The sequence below is a fragment of the Drepanopeziza brunnea genome, assembly GCF_022702325.1.
Source record: "Drepanopeziza brunnea f. sp. 'multigermtubi' strain 214-2 chromosome Unknown ctg8, whole genome shotgun sequence".
NCBI classification, from domain to species: Eukaryota; Fungi; Ascomycota; class Leotiomycetes; order Helotiales; family Drepanopezizaceae; genus Drepanopeziza; species Drepanopeziza brunnea.
Genome location: NW_027094071.1, coordinates 1,014,917 through 1,028,625, shown reverse-complemented (window position 1 = coordinate 1,028,625; position 13,709 = coordinate 1,014,917). Strand labels below are relative to the sequence as shown.

Here is a 13,709-nt window from a genome sequence, read left to right as displayed (position 1 = left end):
CGACATGGACCAGATGGCCGCTGATGCTACAAGTTTACAAGTTTATCGATATGCTCCCTCGGAAGCTACCGTTTACTTCCTCGCGCGACTCAGCATAATGTTCGAGTATCTGCCCCAGATGTTAGTCAATTTTGTTTCGATAGAAAGTAAAAAGAGAGGGGGGGGGGCATATGGATGGAGAGGGAGGGAGAAACAAGTTGGTGGATAGAGGTATGGAATACTCACATCACAATCCCCGCCACAGTAATCACAATCCCCAGCGCACTCTTATCCGTCAAGCCGCGCCCGCTCAGCGCCCACCCGATACTCACAATACTTACCGTCTTTAAGTGGCCAACCACCGTACTGCTCACCGGCCCGCTCCCCGCAATGATGAAGAACTGGGAGATGTTGATGAGGGCCGCGAAGCCGCCGGACATCAGGATCATCATCCAGCGGTACTGCGGGACATCGCCCAGCACGGGGACCTTGTCCACGATAGGCACCGCGAACATGAGCATGGCGGACGAGATGGGGGCCTGGTTGAGCAGGAGCTGCGATGAGGACATGGCGAGCTTCTTGTGGTATGCGCCGATGAGCACGGTGTAGGCTGAAGAAGCCAGGACACCCGACAGGGCGAAGAAGAGGCCGATACTTGAGGTTGTTTTCACGGCGTCCGAGTCGCTAGGCTTCGTGTCGTAGCTTTTCGCCGTTGTCAGCTTAGAGGAACCTGTGGAGTAGAGTTTTGGAACTCGGGAGAGGGTGTTCCTTTCTCTTCCGTCCCTCTTTTTCTCCCCCCCCCCCCCCCAGCTGATCTGAGCTGCGGATCCTAGGGGATATTGAAACTTCTCCCCTCAAAAGGAATGGTAGGCTTTACTTACTAAGAGGTGATCCCTACGCCGATACAGACGGGGATCAGGGCGAGCACGGCGTTGCGCGGGATGGTGGCGGAGAAGAAGACGTAGTTGATGATGGCGGTCATGGGGGTGAGGAGGACGCGGCAGAGTTGGTAGACTGTTACGGTAGAAAAGGCGAGGGAGAGATTTGGGATGACAACGTTGAGGCACATGGAGAATGCCAGCTAGAGGTTGGTGTTAGGAATAGATGTGTCAAATGGGGTCTTGACGTGTGACCTTACCGGAAGCATCTCCACGAAGCCAGCCCGTTTCGGTACGAAGGCCCCAATGCTCGGCCTGGAGACCACCCATAGCGTCAAGCCCGTACAGATGAAATGGAAAGAGGCAAAGCTCGTCTGCATCAGCTTGAAGTTCGGATCATCGAAGATGGCCTTGTTGGTAAACACAATGCCAATGGTGGCCAGCATGTTGATGGCGGTCCATGTCAGAAACTTCTTGCGAGCTCCCGCTGTGACGGCGGGTGGGGGAGCTGAGATGATCACGGGCTCGGCGTCGAATTGCTTGCCCCCGTCATTGGGCCCCCGCTGGGCTTCGACATCGAGGAGAGGAATGCTATTCTCTGAAATCTCTGAACGTTCATTCTTGGATTCCGACATGATCATGTGATGGCGATGCGCCTGCACTCCCAACAGGGGATTGAGGTGTGGCTGCAGAGTGTTGTTGTGACAGAGAGAGGTACCGGTAGACAGGTGGTAAAAGCTCTCGACAGGCGGGGTTGGTTGTTTAGAAGAGAGATGGATGGTTCATGGAGAGGAGAGCCCGGGTCTGACTTTCGTCGCATCTATCGAGGCTTTTGGTGTGGATAGTGTAGGCCAGAGGGGAGGGGAGTGAAGTCGCGTCGCGTTGTTTGAGTGGATGGATGGAAGGTGGATGGTGGATGGTGGATGGATGGATGGATGGGATGGATTGAAGAAGCGAAATGATACCAAAGTCACGGATCGCCAAGCACAGAAATGCTTCGTGGTCCGGAGCGAGGAACGGCGAGGTCCGGACGGAGAGAACGGTCCGTAGTACGGAGGGAGCCACTTTTACGCCCTTCCAGCCTTCCAGGAGTCTGGAATCAAGACTCAAGTCCTTCAAGTCACAGCCAACCCGAGTCTACTCAAGCTATGTAGGTACCGCTGTCAATCGTCGAGTACCGATATCGTTAATAAGGCGGCGGCCGAGGTTGCACGACTGTGAGTGGCTGTAACATGAGGATCGGTAGGTATTGTGGATCAAGGCTCGCTTGATAATGTACAGTACGGGTACACGTAGTAGGTAGTATTATTCGAGACACGACTGGATATTAGCAATGGCAATCACTTCTTACACGCTCGCACTGGAATTTGCACTCGTCGTCGTGCAGCTGGCGGGGATGCCCCACCCCCTTCTTCGACGGAGGACCCCTGCAAAATCCTTACATAATACAGTAAGTACAGTACAGAATTGACGGAGCAACAACCCCTTGACTGGTTGAGCTGTTTGACCCCTCGACCCTCGACCCCTCGACCCCTCGCTCTTCGACCCTTGACCCCTCGACCCCACGACCCTATCACGACCTATCTATCACTTATCGAGATCAAGCGATAAAAAAGTGCTGGCGGAGCAAGAGAACAACACCATGCGTGCGTGCTACAGTCTATAGAGGCTGACTGATCCAATTTCGAATCAAATCAGATTCATTATCTCGTAACCTCGTAACCTCGTAACTGTGAAGCACTTTGTGCAATATCAATTTAGCCGCCTAAGGTCCAAGGTCCAAGGTCCAAGGTCCAAGGTCCAAGGTCCTAGGTCCTAGGTCCCAGGTCCCTTGCTTTGCAGACTGCAGTACAAATCCTAGTACCGGTAGTCGCTTCGCCCCTCCATCCAGCTCACCTGTACTTTGTACTTCTTCCTCACCGATATAAACCTCGACGCTTTCCTCCCCTCTCCGCCATTCTCCCTCTACCCCTCCACCTCTTCACCTCTTCACCTCTGCACCTCTGCACCTCTGCACCTCTGCACCTCTGCACCCACACCAACACACACTCCTCCTCCGTATCCTCGCACATCTGCACTCTGCCTGCACTCGACCTCCATCATGTCGTCCGAGAACGTCTTCCTCATCTGGGGTGGTGAGGGATGGGTGGCGGGCCACTTGAAGACCCTCCTGGAAAGCCAGGGTAAGCAAAGCTCCCCACCCGGCTCGGATTGCTCTGCACCTCTGCACCTCTGCTCCTCTGCTCCTCTGCTCCTCTGCTCCTCTGCTCCTCTGCTGCAAATTTTCTGACCCAGGACACAGGAAAGAAGGTCTTCACCACCACCGTCCGCATGCAGAACCGCGAAGCTGTCATCGCCGAGATCGAGAAGTACAAGCCAACCCACATTCTCAACGCTGCGGGGTCCACCGGCCGGCCCAACGTCGACTGGTGCGAGGACCACAAGGAGGAGACCATCAGAAACAACGTGATCGGTACCATTAACTTGGCCGACTGCGCCTACGAGAAGGGCATCCACGTTACCGTCTTTGCCACCGGTTGCATCTACGTCTACAATGACGCCCACCCCATTGGCGGCCCAGGATTCACCGAGACTGACAAGGCCAACTTTGCTGGCTCCTTCTACTCCGAGACCAAGGCCCACGTCGAGGAGGTCCGTACGACTTCCCCTGAAGCTGGGACAGAAGCTGACTCGGAATAGATCATGAAGCACTACTCGAACGTGCTCATTCTGCGACTCCGCATGCCCGTCTCTGATGACCTCCACCCCCGCAACTTCGTCACCAAGATCGCCAAGTACGACCGAGTGGTCGACATCCCCAACTCCAACACCATTCTCCACGATCTCCTCCCGGCCTCCATCCTCCTCGCCGAGCACAAGGAGCTTGGGATCTACAACTTCACCAACCCAGGTGCCATCTCTCACAACGAGGTCCTCGCTCTCTTCAAGCAGTACGTCCGCCCCGACTTCACCTGGAAGAACTTTAGTCTGGAAGAGCAGGCCAAGGTCATCAAGGCCGGCCGTTCCAACTGCGAGTTGGACACCACCAAGCTGGTCAAGAAGCTCGCCGAGTACGACTTCAAGGTGCCCGAGATCCACGAGGCGTACAAGGGCTGCTTTCAACGCATGGCCGCTGCTGGGGTGAAATAAATGTCAGGCTATTGGATTGGCGCGCACGATTCCCAAGATCCGGTTAATGCCGTGAAATTGCTACTTAGATAAAATAAAGAAATCAAATGCGTTGGCTCTGAATCAATATATACGAAGCTTGACCCATGAACCCTGTCTGACTGTTGACGAGGCGGTGGCGGCAACGGCAACGGCAACTGGACTTGCTGCGGCGACTTGCATGACGAACGAGTGAGCCATGGCCAGTAGGCGCGGGTGAATAAGAGACTTGGGATTCCTCATAAATCCACGTAAAGAAATTGCATCCCTCATCCTCCTCTTCGCACCCATCTAAAGGAAATCAAAAAAAAATCGGGCGGTGACGTTCACCCTCTCTGGTGCCCCTCCATCTTGATTTCTCTCGGCACCCAACGCGGGCAGAACAAATCACCACCACCACAACAACCTCGACCCGTCCACCTCCCACTTGCTTCACGGCACAGCAGACAAGATGGTCGCAGACACTACATACTACGACGTCCTCGGCGTCAAGCCCGACGCGACAGAGCTGGAAATCAAGAAGGCCTATCGCAAACTCGCCATCATCACACACCCAGGTGAACCCCTCCCTCGATCTCTCTCCTCCCTCCAACATCTAACGAGCCGCAGACAAGAACCCTGGCGACGACACCGCGCACGAGAAGTTTCAAGCCATCGGCGAAGCCTACCAAGTTCTCAGCAAGGAAGACCTTCGCAAGCAGTACGACAAGTTCGGAAAGGATCAGGCCCTCCCGTCAGATGGCTTCGCCGACCCCGCCGAGTTCTTCGGCACTATCTTCGGCGGTGAGGCGTTCGTGGATCTGATCGGCGAGATCTCGCTCATGAAGGACTTGACCAAGACGATGGATATCACGATGCACGAGGGCGCGGAGGAGGAAGAGGAAGAGTTCCCGGGCGAGGCGGAGGCGAAGAAAGCTAGTCTGGCGGAAGAGAAGGCGAAAGCGGCGGCGGCGGCCAGCGGTGGTCAGGGCTCTGCGTCGAAGGTACCGGCTCCTAGTGTCGCAGAGACGACGGATGCGAATCTCTCTACGGCCAGTACGGTGATCCCTGAGGCGGCTTCGAAGCCTGGTGTGGGCCCGGCTGCGTCCGGGAGCTCGACCCCGCGCAGACCGCAGGGCATTCCGATCAGACAGGCGATTATGGATAAGACGGAGGAGGACGCCCAGATGTCTGCTGCGGGCTTGTCGGCGGAGGAGCAGGAGCTGAGGAAGAAGGAAAAGAAGAAGGGCGGGTTGTCCAAAGCACAGCGCGAGGAGCTTGCAGCCTATGAGGCGGAGCGTGCCAAAGTGCGAAAGGAGCGGGTTGAGACCCTGGCCAAGAAGCTCATCACTCGAATCAGCATCTGGACCGAGACAGACAAAGGGCCCGATGTCACAAGAGCCTTCCAAGACAAGACCCGTCTGGAAGTCGAGAACTTGAAGATGGAGTCTTTCGGCGTTGATATTCTACATGCTATTGGGACGACGTATCTGCAAAAAGCCACCGCGCTGCTGAAATCGCAAAAGCTGTTTGGCATCCAAGGTTTCTTCTCGCGGATAAAGGATAAGGGCACGCTGGCCAAGGAGACGTGGAACACGATCTCCAGTGCGATCGATGCGCAGATGACGATGGAGGAGATGGCCAAGATGGAGGAGAAGGGCGGCGAAGACTGGACTGACGAGAAGAAGATCGAGTACGAGCGTCGGGTGACAGGCAAGATTCTGAACGCTGCGTGGCGCGGCAGCAAGTTCGAGATCCAGAGCGTGCTGCGGGATGTCTGCGATGCGATCCTGAATGACAAGAATGTTCCGATGGCGAAGAGACTGGAGCGCGCGCAGGCGTTGGTAATCTCGGGGGAGATTTATCAGAAGGTATGCTTTGTTCCCCTCTGGTTATTCTTTGTACAACTACCTATCCTTTCTTCTACGCCACGTTCTGGGGAACTATGGTTACTAACAGCAGAACCAGGCCCAACGCAACCCTGAAGAAGAGGGCGACTACATGGCCTTTGAGCAACTGGTCGCCGAAGCAGCCGCTAAGAAGGAGCACAAGAAATCTACCAAGGCCAAGGACAAGAAGACGGAGGCGAAGGAGGGGGGACACCACCACCACCACCCTGCGGCGGAGGTGGCGGCCGACACGCCGAATGTACCCAAGGCTTAGAATCTGTTGCCTGGGGTGGGCACATGGGCATTGCGGTCGCTAGATGTGGCATGGTTTTTCTGGAGCGGCGGGAGGCTGGGAGGGAGGAAGATAGAGAGCAGCAAGAAGCGGTTTGCATCGACGTTCTTCTCACCAGCGTTTTTGATTTGATGAATTTTCCGAATCTCCCACGGTGCTCTGCGCTCCTTTCTCGAGCGAGCGAGCTGCGGCTGTCAGCAAGGTTTAGATAGATAGATAAATAGAGAGAGAGAGAAGTGAGCCAGAGCGCACTTTGTAAGTCAACGATATATCCCATTTCCTCACTTACGCCTTTTCCCACCTCCCTACGGAGGTACGTCAGCAACGCCCGTCCTACTCAGGCAGCTCCGCACGAAGGAAGCGGCAGCGTTGCACCCAGCTCGCGGTCCAGCTGCTATCGATTCGACGCTGACGGTACAACCTCCCCAAACAAACACGTATCGCTCCTCCCTTCTGCACGCCTCTCTCTCTCTCTCTCCTCCGTCCCCAGCGCAAGGTTTCCTTCCTATAGTATAACTCTTTCCTTACTCCGTAGCAATTTACAAGGTCCCTTCTTCCCTCTCTCCCTCCCTCTCTCCCTCCCTCTCTCCCTCCCTCTCCCTCTCTCTCTCCCTCTCTCTCTCTACGTCGTCCTTATCTCGCATCTATCTAGGATACTAGGATATCGTTTCCCTCTTCGTCTTCGTCTTTGGTGCGGAGGGATGTAGGTATATCGAATATTCGAATATTCGAATATCGAATATACGGTTATACCGGTAGAGCATGCCTTTTTTTTTTTTTTTTTTTTTTTTTTTTTTTTTTTCAGGTCCGGTTTGGGCGGCTTAGCCTCTTGCTTGCTTGCTTACGTACGTAAGGTTACTGGTACTGTAGAGAGAGGCTCTATCTACGGTACGTGGAGTTTGAGACTTGGGGTTGGTATAGGTATAGGTATAGGTAGGTATCTGTGTACCGGTATCGATGCCGTGTCTCTCGCGGAGGTCTTTTTTTTTTTTTTTTTTTTTTTTCGCCATTTTCCCTCGCGATATTGGTTTCTTGGGGACTATTACTTCCTGGGGAACTGTGACTGACTGACTGTGTATGTAGGTACCGGTATATATGTATGTATGTACGGTAGCTACTGGTACCTACCTACCACTCACTCCAAGCAAGGGCGGGACGCGGGTCGCGGGATTAGGATGACTGACTGATGATTGCTACCCGTCCTGTCGAAGATATAGCACCTACCGTACGTCTCTCATCCTGAGGGAAGCTTCGGAGATCGAGTAGACTAGACTAGACTAGACTACCTACCGGTAGACTAGCCGACGCTGTTGTGTTGAACGAGACCCAGACCTAGACCTAGATCCAGACCTAGGTACCTACCTACCTAGACAGACCAAGCAAGACTGGCTGGGCTCTGGCAGAACTTATGCTTATGCTTACACCTACAACCGCGTCCGTCGTCCACACACACACACACACACACACACACACACCAGTACCTACCTAGGTACCTACCTACCTACCTACCAACCCCATCTGACCCGCAATGACAACGACAACGACAACGACAACGACAACGACAACGACAACGACAACGATGCACAACATCACACCGAATCGGTAGGTACGCACGTGACGGGTGACGGGATATCATCGGGTCGGATCGGGGCCAGCTCACATCTGCTCTGCGCAAGCGACTCCGGGCACGAGATAAGTGTAAAGGGAAACACGACGCGTCAGCGAGAGTGAAGGTGTCTGTCTATCTTCTGGACTTCGGCTAGAAGGCTTACCTATTGCACTAATATTCGTGAGAAGAGAGAGAGAGAGAGAGAGAGAGAGAGAGAGAGAAAGAGAGAGAGAGAAAGACAGAGAGGGAATTACCGTCCCCTTGGTCGAAGCACAAGGTCCGAGGCAGGAACGCGCTCCCCAAGTACCTACCGGTACTCTCCAGTACCGTAACACGATCATTTTTCAATCATACCTACGGTCGACCTTTTCGTGGGAAAATTCCCTATCATTAAGTCTCATATCACAGAAACACTCCCTTATCAGGTACCATCTTCCCATCACCGAGATTTTTTTTTGTTTTTCCCCGATGGAGAGAGTAGAATGGAATATTTCAGGTGCCTATCTATTTATCTATTTATCGATTTATCGATTTATCTATTTACCTTATCTATTTATCTATTTATCTATTTATCTATTTATCTATTTATCTATTTATCTATTTATCTATTTATCTATTTATCTATTTATCTATTTATCTATTTATCTACCTCTCTACCTCTCTACCTACCTACCTACCTCTCTACCTATCTATCTATCTACCTCTCTACCTCTCTACCCACCTACCTACCTACGTCCTTCCTTCCTAACCTCTACGTAATAAAAAAAAAAAATCACGCGAAAAAAAAGTGGATCGTCAGCTTGGAGAAATTGGCCCGTATTACTTTACTTTACATAATACCCCGTAAAGAAGGACGAGGTAGAAGGTAGGTAGGAGCCGCAACCCTCTTTTTTTTTGCCTGCCTGCCTGCCTGCCTGCCTGCCTTTCTCTCTCTTTCTCTCTCTGATGACTTGCTTTTCCGACCAGGGAGGGCATGGCGGGGGGGAGGGGGACGATTAGTGGAAGCTGCAGAAGTAGAAGCAGAAGCAGAAGCAGGAGTAGGAGTAGGAGTAGGAGTTGGAGCAGGAGCAGGAGCAGGAGTAGAAATCACCGCTTTCGAAAATAGAATCAAAAATTGGGTACCCATTTGCCTCTCTTTTTCTGACTTGGTACTCCGACCAGGGGGGTGCGATTACCGGTACCTACTCTTGATGCTGCGGGGGTTTTTTTTCCCGTCTCTTCTTGAATTCTTTCTTTCTCTTTTTCACTGCTGCATATCGATACGTACATAGTGTCCAACATCCAACATCCCTACAACCCCACAACCTCTCCCATCTATCCCCCTCGTCCGTATCTTCACTCTCGTCTACGAGCGGCTCCACGTCTCGAACATTCCATCCCATCCCCATCTCCTGTAAGCAGACGCCTAGTGTATATCCTATGCAAGTAAAAGGGGGTATCGTGAAAGTAGGTAATACAGCACAGTACCAAACAAAAGAAAGAAAAGGAAAAGATTGGCTTTCAAAGATAACAACATACCCCTTCGGCAGCCCCTTCTCCTCCCCTCCCAAGATAGCTCAGGTCGGCTTGACGCCTACCCTTCTCATCACTCCTGTACCCCCGAACAATGATTACCCCAACGCCAATTCCATGCGCCACCTGTCCCGAACTCCAATAGTCCCCGAACCGACCAAAATCCCTTAAAACGTAAATGCAGACAAGTGAAGGTGGCGTTCTAGTGATTGGTGGGTGTGTGTGAGGGACCGCGTCGTAAAATATACTCGTACAGTCAAATCTCCCTGCCCCTACTCGAAGCCTGAAGGTTAGTTTACTGCTCCAGCCCCAACTGTTCCCGCGGCGCTCCATCAAGCTCAATCCCGCTATCCCTATCATCCTTCCCAACCTTACCCCACGGCGGACTCGCCCTCCCACTCTCCTTCGCCTTCTTACGTGCCTCTCTCAAAAGGCTCGCACCGATATCACTCATCCCCTCATTATCCGCTTCCTCTGCATCTCGCCCCCCATTAGCACCGTCGATTTCATCAGGCGCAAGCACACGGCCGCCAAGCTCAACGTCGCAGACCCGCACGCGATACTCGAGGGCTTTGCGGCCTTCGCGTATAAGTTCTTCTGTCCAGCCTAGACAGCGCTTGAGACTCTGGTTCATTTTCTGAGAGTCGACGAGCAGCTGCTGGTGTTTGGTGAGGTCGAGCCGCAGGCGCTTCTCATCGCGTTTGCGATGCCGGAAATCGCTCTCTTCCATCCCGCTCGGGCTAAGCGAGCCTTCATCTGACGTCTCTCCTTCCTCTTCTTCGTCCTCCTCTCCCTCAACGGAATCTTCTTCGCTCAATTCTGATAAGTCGAAACCTTCACCAACGCCTCCGACAGTGACGCTACCGGAGGAGGTCTGTATAGATTCTGTAGCTGCGACCGAGAAACGTCCAGAGCGACTCAGTCGGCGGTATCGTCTCAGTTCCGTGGTCTGTTTCCTCATTTCCCGCTCGAGTGTGCGGTTGATAGCCTCTAGCGATGAGTTCGTGATTTGCAAATCCAGTACCTTACGTTCTCGTCGAGCATTGGCTGCCAGCTCATTGAGTTCAGCTATAGATTGACCGGTCTTGATTGGGCTCCGGATATCAGCGGCCGGATCACTCACACCCAATTCTTCAAGGACTTCTTCCCGCGTGGTTAAGGGCACGGATGTCGTGGTGAGATTGAGAGGTGATCCGGGGGCTGAAGAGTCGTGTGAGGAGATAGAGGCTTTCCGCATAGGGGGAGGATGTCTTCCATCTGCTGAGCTCCCACTGGCTGACCGACTGTGGCTTAACCTTTGTGCTGCTTCAATGCTGGCCCTGCGTTTCGATACAATGTTGGTAGCTGGTTGTCCCCGTCCTGCGTGCGGTGGCCGGGGTATTACTGGCGATGGTAAAGTAGGTATGTTTCTAGTAGAGGAAAGGGAGGGATTTTGGTTGAGTTTAGAAGGAGACGACGGTCGTTGAGAAGGGGATAGTGGACTGAGGTCCACAGCTGCTAGTCTGGGTGATGCTGTCCGAGAGGCAGAAGACAAAACCGAGCTCGGCCTCGGGGGTGGAAAATAGGAGGATAGTGTCGACTGCATGTCCGGGGCGCCGTTGGCATGAAAGAACTTTGGCTGACTCCGTTCATCCCCCACTGTTGATCCCGACGCAGATGCACTGGAACTCTGTGGTTGATTCGGGATAATATCCCCATTCGCGTAAAGGAAGGTCGAGGATTTCTTGGGCGGCATTGGCGGTCTAGGTGGATGTGCTGCTGCTGTCTTTGCCTCGCTGGCAAAGAAGAACTTGGAATCCCCAAGTCCATTCTGTGCATTCTGTGCTGGTAGATTCGAATGCCCAACACCTGATACCGCGGGACTAAACGAGACCGCAAGGCGTTTGGGGACATCTTTCTCGACTCCTGTAACTCCCAGCCCGGATCCATACAGAAGAGGGGTCTCGGTACCTCGTATTGTATCATTGGGACCTGGCGTAGGAGTTCCCACCGGCGTTGTAGTCTTGGGGCTTTCTGCCCGCACCCGGCGGGGTCCTGATCTGGGAGTGACATGGTGGCTCAAGAACGTCGAGACGGGCGTCGGTATATCCTCCTTCTCCCCCGGCGTAGTGCTGTTGGGACGGGCAGGTCGGCGTGTCGACGGGGTCGCAAGAACCGGCGGACCTGGGCCAGCAATCTTGGGCGTCAGGGGAATTCGATTGGCGGGTCTGGCGTGGGCGGCGAGCGTGGGCTTGAGGGGTCTGGCGGCATTCTTGTTGTCGTGGGTGGGCATATTCAGATTCGGATTCTTGCCTTTCAACGGTGGCACTCGCATTATGTTGGCATGGCTCGAGACATCGACGAGGGCTGCTCTCGAGAGACGTCGGAATGGGGTGGTATCTTTGGTATTATGATTGATGGTGGTAGTGGCGGTGGTGGTATTGGAATTGGTATTGGGATTGGGATTATTAGAGTTGAGATGGATGGGCTTGGTGTTGTCCTCCGTACTGTTCCTGGAGGTCGACTTGACGCCCGCTAAAATCGGGCGCATGGTCTGGCCTGGCCTGGCCTGGCCTGGAGGCTGGCACAGCACAAGCACAGCACAACAGCCGTTTAAGCCCTATGTAGAACACGGCGAGGCACAGCTTTCAGGTTGCACTGAGGCGGAATTATGGAATTATAGAATAGAACTGCAGTGGGAATCCGGAACGGAATTGAAATGGGGGAACATGGAGAGAGGATGAAGAAGATGAAGAAGATGAAGGCGGGGCGGAGAGAAGGACGGCCGGAGATGGATTGATAGACATCAACTGTACATTCACGAAGATAATATAACGCAATCGCCTTTGTTTGTTTACCTTACTTACGTGTCGCCGTCTACAACAAATCATAACAATCACATATAAGAGGACGGCTGTAATGCTTACTTTCTATTACTTTCATGCGAGACGCACAAGGGATACCCGGACCCAGTGGATCCAGTACTCATTTACTTACTAATCATTGGCTCCCCGTCCGGAAATACTTTGATCCCTCCCATGCAGCCCCTCCTCCTCCTCGATAACCATAACCATAACTATATCATCCACTCCTATCCTTTCCGTATCACATCACATCGCATCCCACCCCGACCATGATCCTGGGATTTTCCATCCTCGTCGCCTCCATTTCCTTCCTCTGCTATAGACATCCGCCGTCGACATGGTCCTTTCTCTCCTGGCTTCAGTGCCGGTCCATCCAAGATGTCGCAAAGAAACAGCAAAACGGCGCTGCCCCTCCAACGTTGGAGATCGCGACAGAAGAGAAGCCACCAGCTGAGCGGGAGGAAGGCCGACCAGCGAAGCAGCAAATACAAATAGAGGATATGTCAGAAAAACCACGCGTTCCAACACTGGCCGCCGAGGCACCATCGCCCAGCAAGGTCGCAAAAGCAAAGCAAGAACAAGACCGCAAAGCCATGCCGCCACCCCCCTTCCGTAGGGAACCCGCCCCTCCATCACCATCAACACCCTCTCAACCCCTCCGCAACCCCTCAATCCCGAAATTTGCCCTCGGATCATCATCCGCGTCACCAGATGAAGACGAAGACGAAGACGAAGACGAAGAGCCCTCCATACCCTCCTTCCCCGCTCTAAACTCCGCCCAACGAGCCTCAGGCGGTATCCGGGGCCCTCCACGACTACAGTCCCAACCAGGATCAGGACTAATGGCACCGCCCCCACGCTCTTCTCTCCCGAATCGCGGGCCTCCAAACCCAAATTCTTTATCCTCTTCGTCCTCTACCCTCGCACCACCCCCCACGCACGCCGCACCCCCCTCCAAACCGCGCAAAAAGGTCCTCCTAACGCCCGGCCACTCCCCTCTAGACTGGGCGCGCCTAAGCTCCTCACCCTCGTCCAACCTCCGTGGCCTCCCTCCCAACACGCCCTACCTCAAAGTACCGCCCTCGCTCCTGAAACAGTACACCGGGCGCAAAGGGAAAGACGCCTGGACCGTGCTGGGCGGCAAGGTGTACAATATGACACCGTACATGCCGTACCATCCCGGTGGCGAGCCCGAGCTGATGAAAGCGGCGGGTAGGGACGGTACGCGCTTGTTTGGTGAGGTGCATCCATGGGTTAATTGGGAGGGGATGCTGGAGGGGTGTTTGGTCGGGGTGGCGGTTGACGAGGGGGACGTGAGGGCTACGAGCACGTTGGATGAGATGGATTGAGGAGTCTTCGAGAAGATGGAAGTGGGGGGGGGGGGGGTCACAGCGACAACGGGGCTTCTACATATGGGGAGCGTGAATTGTAAAGTTAGTGGCGTTCAGGTGCAGCTGGAAGGACTGGGATGAGACTGGAACTCTTGGAGTACAAAATAGAGATGCTAAGCGAGAGCTACGCGAAAGCAGACAAAATGTAAACACGAGATACCCCTTTTCC

General features: G+C 53.8%; 5 protein-coding genes across 8 annotated transcripts; 3 read left to right on the top strand and 2 right to left on the bottom strand.

The window, feature by feature from the left end:
• Window positions 1-72: 72 nt before the first annotated feature.
• On the bottom strand, window positions 73-1,492 carry L3040_005239 (uncharacterized protein; the record flags this gene model as incomplete). The annotated part of the gene is made up of 4 exons (XM_007297050.1): window positions 73-109; window positions 226-681; window positions 861-1,060; window positions 1,118-1,492. The coding sequence occupies 4 exons, from the start codon at window positions 1,490-1,492 to the stop codon at window positions 73-75; spliced, it is 1,068 nt and encodes a 355-aa protein (XP_007297112.1).
• A 1,466-nt stretch (window positions 1,493-2,958) lies between these two features.
• On the top strand, window positions 2,959-4,007 carry L3040_005238 (uncharacterized protein; the record flags this gene model as incomplete). Its single annotated transcript, XM_007297049.1, has 3 exons — window positions 2,959-3,040; window positions 3,160-3,509; window positions 3,558-4,007. 3 exons carry the CDS (start codon window positions 2,959-2,961, stop codon window positions 4,005-4,007), a joined length of 882 nt encoding a protein of 293 aa, XP_007297111.1.
• A 469-nt stretch (window positions 4,008-4,476) lies between these two features.
• L3040_005237 (uncharacterized protein) lies at window positions 4,477-6,167 on the top strand (the record flags this gene model as incomplete). The annotated part of the gene is made up of 3 exons (XM_007297048.1): window positions 4,477-4,582; window positions 4,635-5,875; window positions 5,973-6,167. 3 exons carry the CDS (start codon window positions 4,477-4,479, stop codon window positions 6,165-6,167), a joined length of 1,542 nt encoding a protein of 513 aa, XP_007297110.1.
• Window positions 6,168-9,601: 3,434 nt separating this feature from the next.
• On the bottom strand, window positions 9,602-11,620 carry L3040_005236 (uncharacterized protein; the record flags this gene model as incomplete). Of its 4 annotated transcripts, XM_066157290.1 has the most annotated exons (2): window positions 10,749-10,885; window positions 10,930-11,620. In XM_066157290.1, the coding sequence occupies 2 exons, from the start codon at window positions 11,618-11,620 to the stop codon at window positions 10,749-10,751; spliced, it is 828 nt and encodes a 275-aa protein (XP_066011600.1). The 4 variants fall into 4 exon arrangements, with proteins under 4 accessions (XP_007297109.2, XP_066011598.1, XP_066011599.1 ...); XM_007297047.2 differs by having other exon boundaries at window positions 9,602-11,620; XM_066157288.1 differs by lacking the exons at window positions 10,749-10,885; window positions 10,930-11,620 and adding an exon at window positions 9,602-10,267.
• A 798-nt stretch (window positions 11,621-12,418) lies between these two features.
• On the top strand, window positions 12,419-13,498 carry L3040_005235 (uncharacterized protein; the record flags this gene model as incomplete). The annotated part of the gene is made up of 1 exon (XM_007297046.1): window positions 12,419-13,498. One exon carries the CDS (start codon window positions 12,419-12,421, stop codon window positions 13,496-13,498), a length of 1,080 nt encoding a protein of 359 aa, XP_007297108.1.
• Window positions 13,499-13,709: the final 211 nt, after the last annotated feature.